Genomic DNA, 24,415 nt, shown 5'->3' on the forward strand with positions numbered 1-24,415 from the left:
TAGATGCCTAGTCTTAAGCACATGTAATAAACAAGATAGTAAGGTGAAAAATAAAAAGAAAATAGGGATGATTAGGAAGCTCGTCACTTAATTTGATTGCTACTAGTATAATTATCATATTTCTAGACAAGAAATAGTTTTAATTCATTGGTTTTGTTGAGTTTTAAGTTAGGTCGAATTCAATTTTACTTGACCACAAATTCTAACCACAGAGGTCCTCTCAAATATTTGAAAAAATATGAGCTAGTTGAGGTTAGAAACCTCTAACCTCTTAGAACAAAATCAAACACATAATCAATGCACCATAAGACAATCTGTACATGTCAAACGGTGTCATTTTTTCCTACTTATCTGATGTCTCACAGGATTAATACATATATTTAGTAAAGTTTTTTGACGAAGCGATATTACGTGAACCGCTTCGTTGAACGTGTGTCCGCCCCTAATTGCGCCGGAGCAGAGTTTACCCAGAGCGCTCTCGACGAGCAACAGCTGTGAGTTCCCTAGTTTAGAGGAAAAAAGATGTTGACAGAATATAAATTGCCAATGATCTGAAAGTGTTAATTATAATAATATTCCAGGTCAAGAAAGGTAAATATAACTGATTCCATTAAAATTTAAATTGACGATGATTGAATCGTTTTCATAAATGAAAAACGAGGAGTCTATAACGAATTATTCTTAGAATACACCTAACCATATGGTTATTATTAGCTGTAGAAAAAATAATTAAATCACGGATAGAACTTTGTCTCTTATGAAATGCTATATAATCAAAATCCTGTTAAAAGATTCTATAGTTTTCGAAGTGTTTAAGAATCTGATTAACTAATAAAAATTAATTTCTATAAGCTGTTTTTTTAATAACAGTAGCATGATATTATTTTAATTGATTTAATGGGCTAGAAAAGCTATAGAAACTAATAAGTTGTTAGGCATTTTTACGGAATTTTCCTTTCAAGTTTTATAATTTTCAAACCTTATAGAATTTCCTAATCAGGGATTATGCAAAATTAATGTCCAATAATTTAGTCTTGCAAAAAAATAATAAAATAGTAACGGACAATAAAGTGGTTAATTGGAACGTTATTTTTTCTTCATTATGACTGCTAATAATTAGTAAAAACTTGGCTATACACGTTATATTTTGTCCAACGTACATACTATTTTTTTCCCGGAGTAATAATAACAATTTGCTTCCTCATTTGGTTATTTGTAGAATGAGTTACTCCAACTTTTATATACTGATAATATAAATATCTTATTTTATCAGCTAACTTAAAAATATATGATCGTCCATGAATAAGTGAGAATTATTACCTAAAAAATAAGAAAAGTAACACGTTACAATAAGTTAAAATACATTATAAATAGTGTAAATTTTTTTGTATTGTTAAGAAAATTGTTATTTTCGTATTTGGAATGACATTTTTGCCAGCATACATACTATTTTTTTCCCGAGTAATTATAACAATTTACTTTCTCGTTTGCTTATTTATAGAATAAGTTACTCCAACTTTTATATGTTATAACAAGTTAAAATACACTGATATTATAATTTTTTTTCATACTGTTAAGCAAAACATTATTTTCGAATTTGGAATTCGCCAACATACATACTATTTTTTCTCGAGTAATTACAATAATTTGCTTCTTCGTTTGCTTATTTTTAGAATGAGTTACTCCAACTTTTATACATTGACAGTACGACAATAATAAGAGCAAGCCCAGTGTAATCCCACAAGTGGGGATGCAGAGGGTAGTGTATACGCAGACCTTACCCCTATCTTAAGAAGATAGAGAAGTTGTTTCCAATAGACCATCGGTTCAAGATCTAGATGAAAAAAATAGTAGCTAGTATCAACAAGCAGTAACAATAGCAAATAATAAAAATCGAAGCGAAAGAAACATGTATCTTATTTTATCAGCCAACTTAAAAAATAGCTATAGATTATCGTCCATAATAAGTGAGATTTATTACTTAGAAAATAGAAAAAGTAACATGTTACAACAATGTAAAACATTGATAGTAAAAAATAAATAAATTATACCGTTAAGAAAAACGTTATTTTCGAATTTGGAATGACATTTTATTTCTCCAGTAGAAGGCAAGATGTAAACATTTTTCAGGAAAATACAATTCATTCATCATTAAACATTTAAACTCTACCTCACCAAATTTATGAGGTTTTAACATATAGTAACAAATTCACAGCTAAGATTTTCCATATACACCCAAAATAACCCAACGGTAAACTCATACACAATCTCTATAAATATTGCTAGTAGTTTTCCACTAATAATCCCCCAAAAAATTCTCCTAATAGTCTACCATTTTTCTCTCTTCTATTTTCTTCCTCATTGGTTGCAATTTGCATCTTTAGACTGCTGAATTTTTCACTCTTCTTTTTGAATTCCTGAAATCATGGAATATCCTTTATATATTAGCTTTTTATTTCTGATTTTCTTGGGATTTTTCTGCTCATCTCAAGCTTATATATTCTATGCTGGTGGTAAAAATGGTTGGATTTTAAAGCCTTCTGAATCATACAATCATTGGGCCGAAAGAAATCGCTTTCAAGTCAATGATACCATTGGTAAACATATATAAGCGAATTCATGATTTTAATTTTATTGCTTCAATATTTAAAAATTTTAGTACTGAATTTACTATACTGTTAAATTTATGGTCGTAATTTAATATTTCTTGCATTTTTACTATTTTTCACACACACACACACACACACATATATATATATTAATATTACGTGTTAAAAAATATTAGCACTAAGGCTACATCCGCCACTGAATACATATACTTTTTGTATTTGTGTTGCATTCTATTGATTGTCACGTATTTAACATATTGAGATGATAAGCAACTTGCCTTATTTTTTAGGTTATAGTCTCACTTTTCGCACACTATTATTGTAGTTATCTTTTAAATAATCTTATAATATTTTATACTGTCAGAGCATAAAACTTAAATTTATTTATTTATTATTTCATTCTTTTTAGATTTTTCTTGTTTAAATGAGTTGATTTCTTGATTTTTTTTTCTCATTGTAGTTTTCAATTACAAGAAAGACCACGATTCAGTTCTCATAGTTCACAAAGATGATTACATCAAATGCAAAAAGGACAAGCCAATCCATGCTCTCAAAAATGGTCATTCCAAATTCAAGTTTCCAAAATCAGGTCCATTCTATTTCATAAGTGGACATGCTAATAATTGCAAAAATGGCCAGAAATTAATTGTTGTTGTGTTATCTCCCAATCACAATAAGACATCTATCGAAACGACGTCACCTTCATCAGCACCAGCTCCTACAAAGTCAGCTGCAGCTAGTATTGGTTCAAGTGGTTTGTTTTGGTTCTTTAGTTTGATAATGGCAGCAATATTTAGTAGCTTGGTTTAATTGTTTAAGTAGTTTAGTTTATTTATTATGTCGTTTAATTTGTTTCTTTTGGATGGCTTATAGACAAGATAGTTACTCGTGTATTTTCCTTTTTCATTTGATTTATTATATTATGCTTTGATTAATACAAAATGTGCGTCAAACTAAATAATTTAACTTTAAACGTTACGATTTAGTAGATGCAAGTCTTTTCAACTTTGTGGTCGAAAATTTTATGACATTATTGACTACAGGAAGAAAAATATTCAATTACTTATAATATTGGTAAAAATTAGTATATAATTTTACATGATCAGTAAAAGTTACTGTAAATTAAATAATATAGCTTTTAACTTTTGAAGAACAGTGCCGTGTTTCATCATAGAGAATGCGCTATCTTAGCTCAACTTCTGTTTATGGTTTCAAAATAATTTTGATGCTTTTGGTTCATTAAAACTTTGAATCATTTTGGTTTATATGTAAAAAGAATTTTTATTCTGTAAAGTTACTTAGAAATAAAGTACTACTACTAATTAGTTATATATCTATAATACCTTGCTTTGATCGTGAACAAAGTACTATAACAAGTTAGACAGCACTAATCATATAAAATTTATTTTATGTCAATATGTATACCATTTTGATACTTCAAACGATTTTTTTTTTGGGGTGGAGGGTGGGGGGGGGGGGGGGTTGTGGAGTGTAAATAGGGAGATAGGGGAGAGAGAGAAAAGAGAATTAGTATTTTCTCGTCCCAATGTGATTTATCTTTAAAAATAATTTATCTTTAGAATTTTTATTTTACCTTTAACAATTGATTTAAAGTCACGCAATTATTTATAATTTATTTTAGACTATAAATTCAGAAGTCTTTCTTTCTTTCTTAAAATCTACGAGGACTACACCCGCATAAATTAAAACGGTGGGAGCAATAGTTCCATAGAAAGAAATACTATTTCAAATGCTAGGAATTAATAAGATTGAAACGTTTTAATCACATCAACAATCACCTAGAATAAGCGTTGCTCTGTTTAAATTTGCAGTTGCATGCGTTTCGCAATGTTTCATCTTTTATATTAGGGGTGTATGATTCGCCTTGAGTGTATTCCATTTATTAAAACAAATATAATCCATTTAAATGTTAGGTTGATTTGCGCTAAATATGTAATCCAACTTAACCCATGAGAGACTTTGTCAAAATATTTAAATAGTAATATTTTTGTTTGATATGTGATCACGCCCAACTCTAGTCCTAAAAAGGATAAGCGGTCGCTGCAAATAATCCGGTTTAAAAGTCCAGAGTCGAATCTCACAGAGAACTAAGGTTTTGATGTAACTGTTAATTATCACTAAAAATACAAGCTCGAACAATTCCTAATTTATATATATTAAGATTATTTTTTCTTACTAATTAACTAGCAAATTAAAGTAATAAATTAACAACTAGGGGTAATAAGGGTTGGAGACAAGATTAGAAAAGCCTAGAGTTATGATTTCTCCAATTGTCGGAATACTTCTTGCGACGTCTCCTACAATTTCGCCTAAGTTTTCTCTACTAATCATGAGAGCTCGATTTCTCTACTAATCATGAGAGCTTGACTTATCGTAATTCTCTCTCGAACAACTACAATAATGTACTAGTCATATTCTCTCGAATTATGCTAGCTCGCTTCACCGCTCACTACGATCATGTTAAAGCTTCATTATCTCTAATCTCGCTTTTAAACCATTCGTGTTGAATTCTCACGTACGTTAGGAGTGATTTTGTTCAACAACTACCTAAATATGTACCCTTTCTCGAGCAGTACATACTAAATAGGTACAGTCAATCGATGTCCATTCAATCAACAACAACAAACACATAGTTGAACAAGTAGCAAAATCTAACGGCTCAATTATATAAAATATAACAAGAATTTATCCTACAAAAGGTTCCACCAAAACCCGAGTTAAAAACTTAGTTGTTCATAGTCATGCTAGCAATCATGATAATAATTGGAAGAATTAAAATACAAATTAAGGAAGAACGAAAGAGAAAACTCTTGTGATCCGTTGCTTCTAAATGTTCTTGTAGCCTTTTGCCTCTCCAATCATGTATCCCCCCTAAACACTAAGTTTAGGAGGTATTTATAAGGTAGGGTTGAGGTCTACACATCCAAACATAATGAGGAAATAAACGTGGCTTGGATAGCATCATCGGCGTAGAGCATTGCTAGAGGCACCAACATTACTCCGCGAGGCACTGTCAGAGGCGCCAACATTTTCTTGCGAGGCATTGTCAGAGGCGTCGATGACAGTTCCCTAGATAAAGCCTCACACTGTCTATGCCTATGACTGTTTATTGCCTTGCACATCTTCTTTTATTGTTTCATTTTGTAGCTTTGAGCTACTATTTCGTGCAACTTTTTTTCACTTCATGTCCAAGACTTCCTACATGTAAAATAAACTCTATTAAGTTTAATAATCGCATAAATTAGCATCCAAACAACAAGCAAGTAGGGTAAATAACGTCAAAATATATGGAATTATAGTACGACATCAATACCCTACACTTAAATGTTGATTGCCCTCGAGTCAACCAACCAAACACTTCTTCTTCAAGGACCCATCAAGCCACACATTCACAACACATTATACCTGCGGCCATGGTTGATAGTAATAATTAAGCTCTAGCATATGCGGTCAATATGCACTTCCCATACTCATGCCCAATTTCAAAACATCCAAATTAACATGATTATAACAATCCTAGCCTCGAAAACTAACTCAATGTCACAATGCACCCGAGACTTGAATACTTAGTCTAACAGAGAGGTCTAATAATGTTACCTATCCTTTGTGAAATCATGTGTCCTCACAATAAAATAAAGAGTAAGCAGTCCACACAATCAAATCACATGATCGAATATATTTTAAGGACTCACACATATGAAAAAAAATCACTCACTCTCTCAAAGAAGTAATATGCACGCAAAAGGTAACATATGCTTGCCCATTATATAAATCCCTACTAATGTAGGCTTGCTCGGTCCGAAATCAACTAGAATTTTATTAAGGTTGTAATATGGGCTAAGGGACGGGTAGGATATATTTAGGATATAGTGGCTAACCCTCCTAAGTACTTTAACACATCACATATTCAAATTTGAGTGCAAAATTTCTTCAATCCACTTCAATCATCACAAGATAGCTAACCCAGAATATTTTCCTTCTTCTTTACGCACTGCTTCAGATCACATCCACTAGCAAAAATAAGAAACCATTACATTTATTCTTTTTCTTCTTGTTTTTCATTGTATTTTTGCCTTGCCGCTAGTGGAGTTTTATTTAAAGCACAAGTGCACACCTCTTCCTTCTATTGGTTCCACTTAAAAGCTACCCCAAGTTTCCTCATTACTTCTTTCCAGCGCTCTCTTTATAATTCAAGTGTTGTAAGAGGTCTAAGGATCAAAATGATTCAATTAAGAATAAATGGGGATATGCTTGTAATGCGGGTACCAAAAAAAAAGGCTTATAGGCTCAAAAGGGTAACTAGGGATGATTTTATTTGTGATAGCCAACAAAACTCAAAAAGATCAAAGAAAGCCTAACATCACTTTTCAAACCGAGTAACACCTAGGATTTCGATTCAATTCACATTCCGGGCAAGTTCTAGACTCAAATGCAATAATATGGATCATGCAATGAACGTATACTTCACACATTGGCACATGACTCCCTAAGGACGGTTTCATTCATACTATCAATCAAACAAGTATTCACAAAGCCAAGAGATATATTAAGCATAAAGCACAAAGTGAATACAAGTCAAGCAACCGAGACATAGGAGTTATACCACATGCTATTCATCTTTATCAAGGCATCATCATATATTTAAAGCTAAGGGAAGATGAAACACATGCCAGAATCTTGGTATGCAACCATCAAACAAGTCAAAATGTACAAATCACATCAATTTTTCTCCTTTATTTCCTACATACTACTCTAAAAGTAAAAAAAATAAATTACTATCCGGTTCCAGTTACATCCCGTGAAAAAGAACCTAGGCACGAAGAAAACTACGAGGGATTATTACTACCTAAGAAAAATAAAAGACATGTTTTTGAATTTTTCTACTATCTCATTTTTTTGTATTTTTTGTTTAGACTTAAATCCCTCAAGAAAACTGTCTAGTAGATCTATCGTTGGAACAATCCAATTTTTTTTCCCTAAAAAATCATCAATTAAACTAACACAATTAAAATAGCATAAAAAGTCACCTAGACAATCTCCTCACCCGACAATTAAAATTTTACATTGTCCCCAATGCACAACATAAATAATAAGAGAGTAAAAATAATTTCCTGATAGGCCAAAAACCGAAGCACTAGCAGCTCATGGGGTACTCAGACTTCTCCCCAGGTATTTTACTTTGTGCAGACACCCCGCACTTAGTTCTAACCATCTGGCTTACTGTTGCATCCTTCCAATAGCTTTGCTTCCCATGCCCCTAAAAAATTAAAAACGACACTACAAAAATAAAAAATTAAAATTTAAAAACTAAAAATAAAAGAAAGCAGTAAAGTTAGGTTGCCCCCCAACAAGCGCCTGATTTAACGTCACGGCATGACGTGAACTACTTTCTGCCTCCAAGTCGAGCTTATGAATTGAACCCCAAGTTTTGATTCAAGCTTATAATTATACTGCTGGGGTGGTACAAATTCTTGTGAGCCAAAACTTAAGTAAATTCGCATGCACCTTTTGGCTCTCGACCAAGGAGTGTCACCTTGCGTAGACGACCTTGAATATTTCAAAATATAAGGTTCATATACCTCTTCTCTTGACTCATTTTTATGCTCATAAGGATCAATTCTCATTTCACCAACCGAACATAATGTAGAGAAGTATTTGGAATGAGGTCTGACTCGCTCAAATGCCTGAACTTCAAAATTTTTGACCTCCTCAACATCAATCACACAAGATTCAACAATATTTGTATATTTAATGTCCTTGACTGACTCTAGTATTACTTCTTCAACATCGGCATCCTCAAATTTTAGTTTGATAGATTGTTGGTATTCTACTCTGAGCTCCTCTATTAGCACCTCAATTTCAGTATCTACTTCATGCTCTTCTTGGCTACTATCCCCAATATTGGCTTGTTGAGCATTAAATGCTTCATCCAATTGACTCACTTGTGCCTTCAAGTTGCGAATAGTAGCATCCTTCCTTTGTATTATTTCTCATTATTTTATTCTACAAGGCATCTTAGCATATCCTTTATCTCTTTCAGGTCATCATCCCTAGGTTCTTTGTTCCTATTAATTTCACAAGAAAAAGTAGAACCATCATAGTAAGGGGTTGGGGAGAATAAGAAATATAAGCACAACCATGAAAGTGACCATCTTGACCACCACACATCTCACACACATTCCACACATAAGATTGAGTTTGGTCACATAACTCGCTCTCAGGAATATTTTGATAATTTTGCCATGGGTGGTTTCCTCCACAATATGCATAAGGAGGATCAAAAGTAGAATTACCAAAATCAAAACCCTCATAATTCCAAGATACCATGTGTCTCAAATCAAAAATAAAATAAAATAAAAGTTCAAACTTGACACCAAGCAATATTTACAACTACAACTACACCGTTAGTTCCCCGGCAACGGCGCCAAAATTTGATCACGCCCAACTCTAACCCTAAAAATGGTAAGTGGTCGCTGCAAATATAATCTGGTTTAAAGTCTGGAGTCGAATCCTACAGAGACTAAGGTTTTGCTGTAACTGTTAATTATCACTAAGAATACAAGCTCGAACAATTCATAATTCATAAATATTAAGATTCTATTTTCTTATTAATTAACTAGCAAATTAAATTAGTAAATTAACAACTAGGTATACTAAAGATTGGAGACAAGATTAGAAAAGCCTAGAGTTATTGTAAGCATATAATTTTTGACTCGCGCAAAATTTAAAAGTAGTATTTTAAATTTTTTTATTTTGATAGGATTTCAGTCAACTTTTAGTTTTAATTTTAAAACATAAGTTTAAAAATACAAAAATAGTTTTATAACGCTTATTTTAGCTTATTAGTATTTTATAATATTTATAACATTTTTAAAAAATACCAAAAATATTTTTATTTTAATATATAGTTCACTTTGATAGTTTATTCTTATTAACAAAGATTAATTAGTATATTTTTATAGTATTTTTATTTTTATTAAGAATTGAATTTTGGCCAATTGAGAATTTATTTTCGGATTTTAGTGGCCCAACAAGACAAATGTCCATTCTTTCCAACCCATTAGCCCACTCTTCACTTAAAATGCAAAAACTCCTTCTTATTCTTCAAAAATCACAACCCCACACCACAAAAGAAAAAGAAAAGCACACAAACAGAGAAAGAGAAAAAAAAAAGGCAAAAATGAGAAAAGGAAACTAAAATGCTCACCCCAATTCCAAAAAAACGGAACGGACCGCCCACCCCCTTCTTCATAAAGAGCTGCAATCACCGCCAAACAACACCTTACGCTGCTATGTATGGAGCCTTCCATTTCAAACAGAATTCGACTCAAACAAAGTAGGAAATAGGAAAAGATTTCAAATAAGGGCTTAGCTTGTAACACTTGTAACAAGGAGTTTTTTGTTTTGTTTTTTTTTTTAATGAAAAATGAGCAAAAACTTCATTACAAATGTGAATGGCACCGTTACAATCTTAAACGCAAGGATTCCCTCGCTGCCTTTCGCCTGCTCCCTCATTTTCGGGTGCCGATTCGAGGTTGCGATTCGTAATTTCGACGTTTCAGTCTAATGATTATTGCTTTATTATTCTGATTGAGTTGCAAATTTTCAGCTTTATTCATATATAAAAGGTGCGGTTCCATCTTATGCTTTGTCAATTGCTAAATTATTTGGTGTTGGAATGATATATTTAGCCAGATTCCTTGTTTGTGACATCCTATTCTTCTCAAGTAAATGCGTTGAATGATTACACTATTTTTAAATACTTTTGTTCTCATTATCGATTGTATTGGTCAAAATCTGACCATCACGGCCGAGCTGATCAACGTCCTACCTAAGTGACCGGGCAGTAAAAGATAACGTAGCCTACTCTACTTCCCATTCCCGACACCCATCGAGTCAGAAGGAGCAATGTCTAAAAGGACGACCAAGGCACACTAGATGCGAGAAAGCGTCGGACCAAATAAATGGCAAGGGTGTCGTGGCTATATATAGCAAGGGAAAAACCTTCGATTGGGGGGATCTGCTCCCCTTCCTCTCTCCCAAGCTCTCTTCTTATAATCTTGATAGGAAAGAAATAATTTGCAGAAGAACATGTAAAGTTATCTCCTCCATCGATTGATGGGGGTCACAATGTTAAACTTCAATAAGATCAGTTTTATTTCTTTCATCCTATGTATTACCTATATTATCAACTCTTTGATCTGTAATTTATTATGTTTGACTAAGATTTACCTCTTCATTTTCTTTGATTGATTTGTTCAAAAAAACTCCAATATCTTTTGAGTCAAACAATTTGGCGCCGTATGTGGGGATTTCTTAGTGAAATTTCCTAGTCTCTCCCAGATCAAAGACAAGAAATACAATCACCCACCAAAAAAAGCGCGAAGGAAAAACCCAACCCACATGGGAACAAAGCTCAACACCATAGGGGGAGGAGAGCCGAGTAGAATCACCAAATTTAGAAATCTTCGCCCCATCAACCATCGAAATGCCAAACGAGACGAACAACGCTACCAACCTGTTCTCCTTCATCAGACCACCAGGTGGGGGCAAGGAAAGTATAATTATAACTCACCCTCTGATCTTTGCTCAAGAAGGAACACAAAGGCCGCACGTACGAGCGGGTAAAGAAACATCTCAATTAAAGAATGAAAAACTACTGCAGAATAACCGAAATACCGCCCGCCGGTGATACCTCCAAGCTGGAGGGCAGGAGTCAGACAAGGAAACCACAATGTGTGCGCAGAACGAACCTAAGCAAAACATCGACGTTTCGTATTCACTGACGTTGCACCCTCTGATGCAAGCAATGTCAAACGAACTAGGACTCCCCCCCCCCCAAAAAAAATGTCTGATTCTCCAAAAACTAGGACTAACGATGGGTTACTATTTCGATAAGTTCGAAATAACACCCTCTAAGGCCAAGGGCCTTCGCCAAAAAGAAGAGTTCGACCTCGATCGAACGACGACGGGTTACTATTTCGATAAGTTCGAATAACACCCTCTAAGGCCAAGGGCCTTCGCCAAAAAGAAGAGTTCGACCTCGACCTAACGATGACGGGTTACTGTTTCAATAAGTTCGAAATAACACCCTCTAAGGCCAAGGTCCTTCGCAAAAAGAAGAGTTCGACCTCGATCGAACGACGACGAGTTACTATTTCGATAAGTTCGAAATAACACCCTCTAAGGCCAAGGGCCTTCGCCAAAAAGAAGAGTTCGACCTCAATCGAACGACGACGGGTTACTATTTTGATAAGTTCGAAATAATACCCTCTAAGGCCAAGGGCCTTTGCCAAAAATAAGAGTTCGACCTCGATTGAATGACGACGGGTTACTATTTCGATAAGTTCGAAATAACACCCTCTAAGGCCAAGGGCCTTCACCAAAAAGAAGAATTCGACCTCGATCGAACGATGACAAGTTACTATTTCGATAAGTTCGAAATAACACCCTCTAAGGCCAAGGGCCTTCGCCAAAAAGAAGAGTTCGACCTCGATCGAATGACGACGGGTTACTATTTCGATAAGTTCGAAATAACACCCCCTAAGGCCAAAGTCCTTCGCCAAAAAGAAGAATTCGACCTCGATCGAACGACGACGGGTTACTATTTCGATAAGTTCGAAATAACACCCTCTAAGGCCAAGTGCCTTCGCAAAAAAGAAGAGTTCGATCTCGATGGAACGACGATGGGTTACTATTTCGATAAGTTCGAACTAACACCCTTTTTAGGTCAAAGGCCTTCGCAAAAAAGAAGAGTTCGACCTCGATGGAACGACGACGGGTTACTATTTCGATAAGTTTGAAATTACACCCTTTAAGGCCAAGAGCCTTCGCCAAAGAGAAAGTGTAAAAGGACCGGGACTCGCCATGCGGGAATCTATCCCACACCGAAATCACGCAAAACGAAAACAAGGGTAGAATACAAGACAAATAACAACAAAAAATCCTTCTTTATACAAAGCCTCTGTGCAAATGGTCACGGATTACATAAGACCCAAGTCAACAATACAAAAAAAAACAACAAAAAAAGGAGAGAAGAAAGGAACAACGACAATCGACTACGAACGAAAAATGGGAAAGAAAACAACAAATGGAAAACAGATCAATATCACTATCCCTCTACTCTGCATCATCATCTCCACCCTCTCCACTGCCATCTCCGGGAAGTTCTCCTTCAGCGTTCGTGCCCCCATTGGCTTCTGGCATCGCCGCGTCATATCCGCAATTGGCGCGAGCCTCCCGTGCATTCACCCGCGCCTCTTCATACAGCCTCAGTCACATTACCCGCCTCCCACAAACTCTTGTATATATCTCGCTGGGCTTCGGCGTAAACCCAAAGCTCATGCATACGGCGGGGAACGACGATGGAGGAAGATTCAATCTGAGCCAACAGTCGCTCATTTTCTGCCTCCATTGCTGCGGCCCGATCTCCCAGAACTGATGCCTCTTGGTCAATCTCGCTAATGCGTTCCTCAAGCCTTGCCTCCATAAGGGTGGACGTCACTCTCTCCAACTCCTGCTCGGACTAGAAGACGCGAATGGTGTTCTCCAGGGCTGCCGCCCTCGCTGAAGCTGCGGAACAATCACTCTCGATGCACTCCAACCCAACAACCATTTTCTCTAGTCCAGTCAATTTCCCCATCCATTCCGTGCTCAACGCCTCGACCCTGATCAAGTTCTGATCCATCTCCGACTGCATTGACCTCAATTTCTCCTGCAGATGCTCGCACTCTGCGGCGACTCCCTTGCCCAACTCGAGTTCCTCGTCCTTTATTTGAAGTTGCTCCTCAAGCACACTTTTGCTGCGAATAGCTTGCATTAATTCCTGGTCCCATTTCTCCAACTCCTTACCAAGAGCCCGACTACCAGGGTTTGCCTTCATCCGCTTATGCATCTCGCGACACTTGTTGCGGTAGCGACGATATTTCTCCAACATCTTCAAGAAAATCTTGGCACGAATGTTGGCCCTACGAATGCTCTCCACTTCCACCATATACATCTGAAAAATGAAAAGACGGGTTAGAATCCTATTATCAAGGAAAACGAGGGGAAAACGAAAGTAAGTGTAACATACTCTTAAGCCCATAGCGGCCACCTCGAACATCAAGTCAGCATCGGGAACGGTCCGAAGGGCCACATTCTCGGCTGCGGAGCATAGCATGCTGAACTGCGACACCAGGTCCTTCATGTCCCCCAAGAGATTGACATCCGAAGGGATTTCAAGAATACAGGCCGAGCCTCCCGCACGAACCACCGAATGAGTTAGACCCTCCTCAAACATCCTGACATCATCAGGGTCGAGGTCCGATTCGGATTCGTAGTCGTCGACCACCACGACTTTTCCACTTTCAGTAGCCGAAGAGGAAGTACGACCGACTGCGGAGGATGAGGGCACGTCCGAAACTACAACGACGGCCCCGGAAATGACCTTCCACCACGATAGGTTGCTGACCACCGACAACGGTGGGAATCTCTGATTGAGCCGAGGCGACGGCCGATTCTGTCCCTATGGGGGGAGCCTCAACAACCCCTCTCCAGATCCTATCGAAGGAGAGTCGTCTAGATGAATCACTATTGGGGGCGCCGTCTCGAACTCCACTCGCCGTCTTTTTTATGGCCCCTCTTCTTCCCTAGTAGGCGGAGATTCACCTGTCAGGCGAACGACACGGGTCGGAACATCGGCCTGAGAAGCGGCCCTCGCAGGAGTAACCACGACCGCAGAATCAACTGAAGTAGCCCTCAACGAAGGTCGGGCAGTGGATACCGCTATAGGACGAGCAGATGAGGCTTACTGCCGGAAAGCTAACAGAGGAGCCCTCACTCTCCGTACCCTCCCTAACACCGAAGAACAACACATGAGGAATTAAATACAAAGAGAGAAAAGAGAAAAATGGTGAACAGAAATGACATCTTACCAGAAAGAGGCCTGCGCCCATACTTGTCATAGAAAGCCACCCACGTGCGGACCCACGCCATATGAGGGAGAATAGCGCTCACCCACTCGCGGATATTTTTGACAGGTGGAGGGGCAATTTCTCAGCTGCAAAAACTTAACAAGGTTTAGTACTGTAACGGAAAATGGTCGAATATATCTCCGACTAAAAGCATGAGACTTACGTGCAAAGTTCCACTTCTCAGGGAACCCCGGCGGATCCGCCACAATATGTTCAGTCCGCACATAGAAATAATTCTCATAAAAACGACAATTAGTTCTATCGTTCATCTTTACCACTAGACTCTTCGACCCCCGAGGATGCATATAAAGCATCGTGCCGCGGATAAGCTGAGGGGCAAAGATACTGAGCAGGTAATCCAAGGTGATCTCACGACCAGCGAGTTCCGTAAACTTGAGAAACATAAGGAAAAACTTGTACATGTACGACGAAAGTTGGGCGGGGCATACCTCATAAAAACGGCAGAAGCCTACCACCAGGAGAGGGAGAGGAAGTGTGTATCCAATAGGAAGGGGTAAGCGTAAAATACACAGTACCCAGGACGGTCAAAGTGAACTATGTCATTTTCTTCCGCCGGCCGCATGTCGACATAGTCGGGGATCCCCCACCTGGTTTTCAACTCTGAATGTCTTCTTCTCATAATGAAAGGGACAGGCTCCGGCTCCGCCTTGGCGCGACTGCTGAAGTCGGTCAATTCTCTCCCGGGGCGAGGCAAAATCTCAACTATCGACGAGACCTCCTCGTCTTCCACTGCATTTGCCCCTCCAGTGACCTGAGCAGCACTTTCCGATGCCGGAATCGTGACGGGGAGATCGGTACGAGAGAAATCACCAGCCATTTTGTCCAGAAGATACGGCAAAAGACAATGGAAAGAAAGGATGAAAATCCTCAGTTAACAAAAGTGCAAACGAAAACTTGGAATGTAAAGAAGAAAGTATATCTGCAGAATTCTTTCGAGTAAAAGGCAAAAAAGTATGTCAATCGAATGATAGGGTCTTTCTATTTATAAGAGACATAGATACCCGAGCACGAAACCCAAGAGTCGCCAATTGAACATGATAGGGCACGAAACATTTCAGTTCCCTAGTAACGTGCGTCATAATAGCGGTAACCATGAAATAGTGTTTCGATACCAAACGATGTTTCGGTTCCGAAACAGCTGCAACGGCTCATGGGTATCGAGAGAACGCCGCCACCTCGCCTAAAACCCAAGTAATGTAACTAAGGAACGAGAAGTCCGATTTCGCTCAAACTCATAGCAATCATGATCCGTCTGCCGGGCCCGACCGAAGACGACCCCGACAGACGGATGGACTAACTGTATTGGTCAAAATCTGACCGTCACGGCCGAGCTGATCAACGTCCCACCTAAGTGACCGGGCAGTAAAAGATAACGTAGACCACTCTACTTCCCATTCCTGACTCCCGTCGAGTCAGAGGAGCAATGTCTAAAAGGACGACCAAGGCACACTAGATGCGAGAAAGCGTCAGACCAAATAAATGGCAAGGGTGCCTTGGCTATATATAGCAGAGGAAAAACCTTCGATTGGGGGAGATCTGTTCCCCTTCCTCTCTCCCAAGCTCTCTTCTTGTAATCTTGATAGGAAAAAAATAATTCGCAGAAGAACATGTAAAGTTATCTCCCCCATCGATTGATGGAGGTCACAATGTTGAACTTCAATAAGATTAGTTTTATTTCTTTTATCCTATGTATTACCTATATTATCAATTCTTTGATCTGGAATTTATTATGTCTGACTAAGACTTACCCTTTCATTTTCTTTGATTGATTTTTTCAAAAAGATTCCAATATCTTTTGAGTCCGATGAGAAATAATACCAAGTTCTGTCTCGGCATTTGAGTGATATTTGAGTCAAAAATCGACCACCCTTTGAAGAGATGTGTGACAGAGAGTACTAGATACTTTTGGAAGTTTTCAAATTCGGATACCCTCTTAGGAAAATTAGGCATGCTAGTTTTCTTTTTGTAGCAAAACAAAATTTTATATAGAATAAAGTTAGTCATTTGTTGTAGGCAAAAACTTGTAATGAAGCAGGTTCTCCTCCTAATGGTTTGACCAATTTGTAAATCGGAAGGCGGAAGAGATTTCACTATTTAATAATTAAACCATGAACATTCGTAGCTTTGTTTTAGGCACGATTAATAAATTATTGTGACTATGAGGAACTATAGTCATGGTATGTAATCCTCAATTCGAGTGTACATTTCACGTGACTTGACCATAACTTCTAATAATAATAATAATAAATATGTTGTGAGTCGCGGGTGCATTTCACGTGACGCTGTTCGCAATGTGTACAAAGACAATAAGTGCAAGACATCGTGACTTATTTAAATAAATTCCATAAATTCTAAAAGCAATTAAAATTCTATTAAAAGCGGTTAGAAAGTTAAAAATACACAATAGATTTTAAACATATAATAAATCAGATAATTAGGCCACTTATTAATAGTGGAGCGACCGTGATAAAACTACGGAACTCGAGAGTGCCCCACACCTTCTCCCGGATTAACATAATTTCTTACCCGGTCTTCTGTGTTTGCGGGCCCTAAAAAGAGTTAATTTCCTCGATTTGGGATTTAAAATAAACCGGTGACTTGGGACACCATAAATTATTCCAAGTGGAGACTTTGACATTCAATTAAATAATCCCATTTTGATTAATATCACTTTAATTGGAAAAATTCCGTATCCCCTCGGAAAAAAGGAGGTGTGACCCAATTGTCGGAATCCTTCCCGTGATGTCTCTTACAATTTCGCTTAAGTTTTCTCTACTGATCATGAGCACTCGAATTATCTTAATTCTCTCTCGAGCAACTACAATAATGTACTAGTCATATTCTCTTGAATTACGCTAGCTTGTACTTTTTCACCGCTCACTATGATCACGTCAAAGCTTCGCTATCTCTAATCCCGCTTTTAAATCCTCCGTGTTGATTTCTCACATACATTAGGAGTGATGTTCAACGACTACCTAAATATGTACCCTTTCTCAAGCAGTACACACTAAATAGGCACAATCAATTGATGACCATTCAATCAACGGTAACAAACACGTAGTTGAACAAGTAGCGAAATCTAACGGCTTAATTATATAAAAACATATCAAGAATTTATCCTACAAAAGGTTTCATCAAAACTCTAGTTAACAAATTAGCTATTCATAGTCATGCTACCAATCATGATAACAATTTAAAGCATTAAAATACAGATTAAGGAAGAACGAAAGAGAAAACTCTTGCGATTCGTTGCTTCCAAGTGTTCTCGTAGCCTTTTACCTCTCCAATCATGTCTCCCCCTTAAAAACTAAGTTTAAGAGGTATTTATAAGGTAGGGTTGAGGTCTACACGTCCAAACATAATGAGAAAATAAATGTGGCTCGGATAGCATCGTCGGCGCGGGGCATTATCAGAGGCACCAACATTACTCCGCGAGGCACCGTTAGAGGCGCCAACACTTTCCCACAAAGCACTATCAGAGGCGCCAATGACAGTGCCCTAGATAAAGCCTTGCACTGTCTATGGCCATGACTTTTCATTACCTTGCACGTCTTTTTTATGGCTCCATTTTATAGCTTTGAGGTACCATTTCGTGTAACGTTTCTTCACTTCATGTCCAAGCATTCCTACACATAAAATAAACTCTATTAAGCTCAATTGTCGCACAAATATGCATCCAAACAACAAGCAAGTAAGGTAAATAACATCAAATATATATGAAATTAGAGCACGACATCAACATGTTGTATATAACTATAGATTATAATAAAGAGAATTTTTTAATTAGTTTTCTTTTTACAATTAAAGTATAATAAGAAAACTAAACAAAGAAATTATCTCGGACCAAGTAACCTTTAGGCGGGTCAATATTCCGCGTAGTTACTAACTAAACCTATTTTAGCTCACCCAAATTCTATTTAAAACCCGTACTTTATATGGTGAAAAATGATTCATATGGACCATCAAGGGCGGATATATGTTGGGGTAAGCGGTGTGACGTGATACCGTTTCGCCAAAAAGAAAATCACTGAAAAGCTGTGTAAATTATGATTAAACAGTTAATATTTAGATAAAATGAGCTGGATGACACCCTTGTCAACTGTCATGAAAATACCAACAGAGCAAAGCGAAAAGCAATGCATACCCAACTATGACTTGTTTAAAATTTCTCAAACTTCATCAAAGTTTTGCTTTACTACTTTGCTTTGGAGTGGACTATAAAAGTAAAATCGAATTTTTGATTTGTAATTTATGGAAATACTAAATTAAAACATATTTTCTTAAAGTATCTTTCAAGGTTTCAATTCAAGTTCAACCTCTCAAATGTCAGCTAAGTAAGAATAAAGAGTACGTTTAAATTAAAGAGAAAATAGAAAACTTAGACTATTGTTAATGCATACAAATATGAAAGAATAATAAAAACTCGCCCAAAATAATTGTATTAATATTATTTAAATAATGACTTCGCTTAAGTAAAGTCCTGTGTACTCCCATTTGTCCATAGATTTTTCACGATTCAGATTTCTCACTGTCGGGATCGTGATGGCGCCTAACTTTTCAGATGCTAGGCAAGCCAACAGACAAAGATTTGATACGCTAACCGCTAATCAATTAAGTAAATAACAACAATTAAATCAAAACAGATTAAAGGAGTACAATATCTCATAATAACCCAAGTACTTATACACGACTACCCAGAAGTTGGTGTCACAATTCACAAACTTCTAAGAGTCACTACAAATACTGGCTGAACGAAAAAACAATTGTCTTTAAATTAAAAGAAAACAGTAAACTGGAATAACTGGAAGGGGACTACAGGATCTACGAACGCCGGCACATCTACATTGGGTCTCTTGTTGGACCGAAGGCAGCAACTCAACTCACCTCAACACGGTCCAATACCGAAATCTGCACAGAAAGTGCAGAGTGCAGTATCAGGACAACCGACCCCATGTACTGGTAAGTGCTGAGCCTAACCTCGACGAATTAGTGACGATACTAGAACATGACACATACTTAACCTGTGCAATTAAACAATATACTAGCATAATACAACTAATAGAAACTAAACAGAAATTAACGGGAGGGAAAGTATGCTAAGGGGGTTGCAAGAATAAGAATTATAGCAATAAAGGAATTTAAAACAGCTATAACACCTTGAACCGGTAATAGAAAGTAAACACAGCAAACAGAAAATGCACGGTATCACCCTTCGTGCTTTTACTCTCAATCTCACTAGTTAATCAGTTATAGAAACGTGCACGACTTCACCCTTCGTGCTTTATCACTCATCCTCACCATATAAATAACAGAAATATGTACGGCATCACCCTTCGTGCTTTATCACTCAACCTCACCATATAAATAATAGGAACGTGCACGGCATCACCCTTCGTGCTTTATCACTCAATCTCACCAAAACAAGAGGCAACAATAATAGAGATATAGAAAGGACAACATCAAGTCTTACTTCAACTCTTATTTCCATAATACCAATCTCAACTTTGAGTAAGCGTTCAACAAATACCAAATCCAATAAACAAGATAAGGAGTTTCTCAACACATCGAATTGCTAGTCTAAACATGAACAACATGATCAAAGTATACGACATCTACAAGGATAAGATTTACCCACATGCTATGACTCGACAATAACGTATAGATACTCCTCACTTCACCTATACGTTGTACTCAATATCCAAACACGTAACAAGTAAGCAAACAATACCTAATTCCTCAAGCTAAGGTTAGCCATGACACTTACCTCGCTTCTACGGCCAAACTCAAGGCGCAATCACCGCTTTTCCTTTCACACAATACTCCGGACCAATATAATCTAGTAATTTACAACAAACAAATTCAATTTAAGCCTTTGAAACTACCCACGTTTACAAGAAATTAGATTTAGGCCATTTTTGAAAAGTCAACAAAAGTCAACACCCGGGCCCGCTTAGTCCAAACTTGAAATTCGGATCAAAATTCGATTACCCATTCACCCCCGAGCCCGGATATACAATAAATTTTGGAATCCGACCTCAAATTGAGGTCTAAATCCCCAAATTTCGAAATCCCTAATTTCTACCTAAAAATCCCCAATTCCACTATACAAATCCTAGATTCTAGGTTGAAATCTTATAAAATGAAGTGAAAGATTGAAAGAAATGGGTTAAGAATCATTTACCTATGATTTGGGGAAGAAATGGTCTTTGGAAAATCGCCTCTTGAGGTTTAGGTTTTGAAAATTTGGGAAATAAATCAAAAACCCCGTCTAAGTCTCTTTTAAATAGCTGCAGATGTCGCATTTGCGACCTGAGCTTCGCAAATGCGAAGGGACCATCGCAAATGCGAAGTCCTTCATACCTCTGTTGCCTTCGCAATTGAGAACATGAACTTCCGCAAATGTGACAAAATGATCGCATTTGGGATCACTGCCCCTCCCAGTTTTACTTCGCAAATGCGAAGAAATCTTCGCAATTGTAAAAACTGTATGGCCCAGCTTCCCTTTGCAATTGCAATGAAAGCCTCACAAATGCATAATCTGCAGGCAGTGGTGAAGCTAGAAAATTTTTCAAGGGTGTTCAAACATGAACAAGAAAAAAATTCTCAACAAGTAGGTGCACCGAAAAATATAAATCAAATAACGTGATATCGAGCTAAATTATAAAAATAAAGGTAATAGTAAAAACAATTGAATAAATCCAAACTAATATAAAGAAGCGTCGAAAAGAGATTCTACTTATTAGAATTGTACTCGACGAGGCTTCATCTCTTGAAATATTTTTATAATAGACTTATTAGAAGCAGTACTAAATACTTCTCTTTCTTTCTACATAAGGCACTATGCAACCGCCTAAAAAGTCATCATCCATTCGATTCCGCAAGTCATTTTTGATAAACTTCATTGCTGAGAAAGCTCTCTCAATAGTTGCAGTGGCAACAGGCAGAAGCAACGCAAGTTTCACTAAGAGAAATACAAGAGGATAAACTGAATGCTTTTTTGTCTTAACTAATATTTTTGAAAGATCAGAAAGCCCATTTAGATAGGAAAACATTTCATCAAAATCATGAACAAAAATAATATAACTCGCAAACTGATTCTCAAGAGCACTCATCCTAAATTCATCAAAGTCATCAGGATACAATTCAGCCATCTTCATTATTTTTCTAATATCAAAACTTGAAATGAGTCAATGGGATTCAAACAAGCAACTCCATGAAGCAAATCAGTCGTCGCTTCGTCAAAACAATCATTAAGTTCTTGAAGTTTCCAATGAAAAACTTTACAAAACACATCAACATGATAATGATGAAAGACAATATAATCATCATGTTTTCGTTGTGATTTCCGGAGTTAACATATAGATCATCAAAATTAGGCACTAAAATATCATGCTTGATACAAAATATAGATACTTTATCAACAAACAAATTACATTCATTATCCCTCCTTAAAGTTTGCAATATTTTCTTTGCTACTTGAACTAGTAGCATGACATTTGCAATATCTTGCTCTTTTTTTTGTAAGGATACATTCAACTCATTTGTGATTCCCAAAATATCTGTCATTAAATGCAACCAGAAAGCAACCTTATATGTTTGACAAGCTTTGAGATACCCCAATGCCTTAGCTTTATCATCTAAAGTACTTGCATCTTCAACAAGAGCATCAAGAACATCAATAATAGAGCCAAACATACGAATAAAGTTTCCAAATGACTTGAAGTGAGATCCCCAACGAGTATCACCAGCTCTAACAAGACCAAGTTCTTGATTCAAGCATCTACATGTTTTTAGTTCACCCATATCTAATGCCTCTTGGAGTTTTTCGTTTTGAGAATCTCGAAATTCATCCACACGTTTATAAGAAGCTCCCAACATATTCAAAATATTTGAAACCAATAATACAAGTTCACCTACTTGAACACACTTCTTAGAAATCGTAACAAGAGTCAGTTGAAATTGATATGCAAAACAATGAATAGAATGAGCCGATCTACTTTCTTGTTTAATCAACTTTTTTAAGACCTTTAATATCACCTTGCATATTGCTTGCCCCATCATAACATTGTCCACGTATAGAAGATAAACTTAAAGAATGATGAACAAGTACATCAACTATTGCTTTCTTTAGAAATAAAGCACTAGTAGTTCGAACATGAACAATGCCAATAAACCTCTCCATCACACTTCCTTTTTTTATCGACATATTGTAAAACAATAGCCATTTTCTCTTTGTGTGACACATCTAAAGACTCATCAACTAATAAAGCAAAGTAATCACCATTTAGATCCTTTATTATAGCCTTAATAGTTTCTATCTTCCATGTGGTCACAATTTCTTTTTGAATATCTGAAGAAGTCATCTTATTATTTTTTGGAGCACGTTTCAACACAAAGGGTTTAATCTTATCACATTTATCAACATACCATGAAAGAATTTCAATAAAATTACCCTTGTTCAATGACGTTTCACTTTCTTTATAACCGCGAAATGCAAATCCTTGATTCAAGAGAATCCTTACCACATCAACTGAAGCACTTAAGCGAACCCAATACTCACGCTTAGTTTGATCAGAATGTTTCAAATGCAACAACAATAGATTGTTTTTGCTGCATTAGAGCATCACAATTTCTATTTGCTTTATAGTGAATACTATTTGGCAAACCAACATGTTTCTTAAAACTTTCGCTTCTGTTCCAATTCCTAAACCCATTACTCGAAAAAACATCACCACCACCTTGATGAATACTTTCGCTCTTAAATAAATAACAAGGTAAACAATATGCATCATTGGTATTTACACTATACTCCAACCAATTAAATCCATCAAACCATATAGGACCACCTTGAATGTATGCCCTCCTTATTTCATCACAATGGTTTGGATGATACTCCAATATTGGAGTTCTTTCAGCTGGGTCGGACTGTGGAGCAATTGTATTAATTTCTTGTCTCAAAGAAGAATGTGAGGAAAAATCTGATTGATTGGCATTTTCTTCTCTGTTAGATTGATTTTGAGAAGCCGAAGTTATTTTTGGTACTTTGTTGTAAAATTTCAACAAGTTCATTGCAACTTCAATTCCCTAAATGTATAAAGTAGTTAAAACATATTATTCCTAACTTATTAGGAGACACACAAAATCAGTAAACTTTAACTATAACTCAAGAATTTACATGTCTTTCTATTTGTGCACAAATCTCTTGAGTAGACCCTTTTTAGCCACAGTACCAAACCAAAAATCAGAGAGCTTTAATACCAAAGCTAAAACTTTGAAGCAAAAACAGAAAAGAAAAGACAAGAGTTTCTAAGTTCTAACCAGTGCAATGGAGTAATGGAGTTGTTGGAGTGATGAATAGCGCCGACAGAAATCAACCAGAACTTCCAAACCTGGAACTTCACTTGTCACCGGCAGAAAGGCAGAGAGATTGGAGAAGATGGAAACCAAAATTACCTAGGTTTTTTGTTTGTTTGTGCGAGGAATGAGAAATTGAGAGGGATCGATTTTGACCATTTAGTGATTTAGGGATTTTGATTTGTTTATTCCAAACTTTTTTTTTATAAAGATTTATTTGTTTCAATTTTTTATTTTATAAATTAAATCAAACAGATCTAACGACGTCGTTTAGTCTTAAAAAAAAATTGCAACGCAGCAAAAATTGTGTTGAGTGGAGATTGAACCTGCAACCGTGAGGCCTTCTTGACCACCCTTTGCCACTAGGCTACGCCTCTTCATTGTTGCAAGGGTGTTCAATATGTATTACATGTAGGTAAATTCAAAATTTTTATCTATATATACAATGTAATTTTT

General features: G+C 36.7%; 2 protein-coding genes across 2 annotated transcripts; one reads left to right on the forward strand and one right to left on the reverse strand.

The window, feature by feature from the left end:
* The first annotated feature begins 2,425 nt into the window (after positions 1 to 2,425).
* LOC104212158 (early nodulin-like protein 3) lies at positions 2,426 to 3,419 on the forward strand. Its single transcript, XM_009761361.2, has 2 exons — positions 2,426 to 2,597; positions 3,070 to 3,419. The coding sequence occupies exons 1-2, from the start codon at positions 2,426 to 2,428 to the stop codon at positions 3,417 to 3,419; spliced, it is 522 nt and encodes a 173-aa protein (XP_009759663.1).
* Positions 3,420 to 21,048: 17,629 nt separating this feature from the next.
* On the reverse strand, positions 21,049 to 21,756 carry LOC138874674 (uncharacterized). Its single transcript, XM_070153449.1, has 2 exons — positions 21,420 to 21,756; positions 21,049 to 21,161 (listed from the first exon to the last, which is right to left on the reverse strand). The coding sequence occupies exons 1-2, from the start codon at positions 21,754 to 21,756 to the stop codon at positions 21,049 to 21,051; spliced, it is 450 nt and encodes a 149-aa protein (XP_070009550.1).
* Positions 21,757 to 24,415: the final 2,659 nt, after the last annotated feature.

This window comes from Nicotiana sylvestris, chromosome 8 (assembly GCF_000393655.2).
Source record: "Nicotiana sylvestris chromosome 8, ASM39365v2, whole genome shotgun sequence".
NCBI classification, from domain to species: Eukaryota; Viridiplantae; Streptophyta; class Magnoliopsida; order Solanales; family Solanaceae; genus Nicotiana; species Nicotiana sylvestris.

Coding starts and splice junctions, on each gene's coding strand:
- LOC104212158 (XM_009761361.2), top strand. CDS start 2,426: ATGGAATATCCTTTATATATTAGCTTTTTATTTCTGATTTTCTTGGGA. Junction 2,598..3,069: donor TCAAGTCAATGATACCATTG/GTAAACATATAT, acceptor TTCTCATTGTAG/TTTTCAATTACAAGAAAGAC.
- LOC138874674 (XM_070153449.1), bottom strand. CDS start 21,756: ATGGCTGAATTGTATCCTGATGACTTTGATGAATTTAGGATGAGTGCT. Junction 21,162..21,419: donor TTATGTAGAAAGAAAGAGAA/GTATTTAGTACT, acceptor AAAATTTTCTAG/CTTCACCACTGCCTGCAGAT.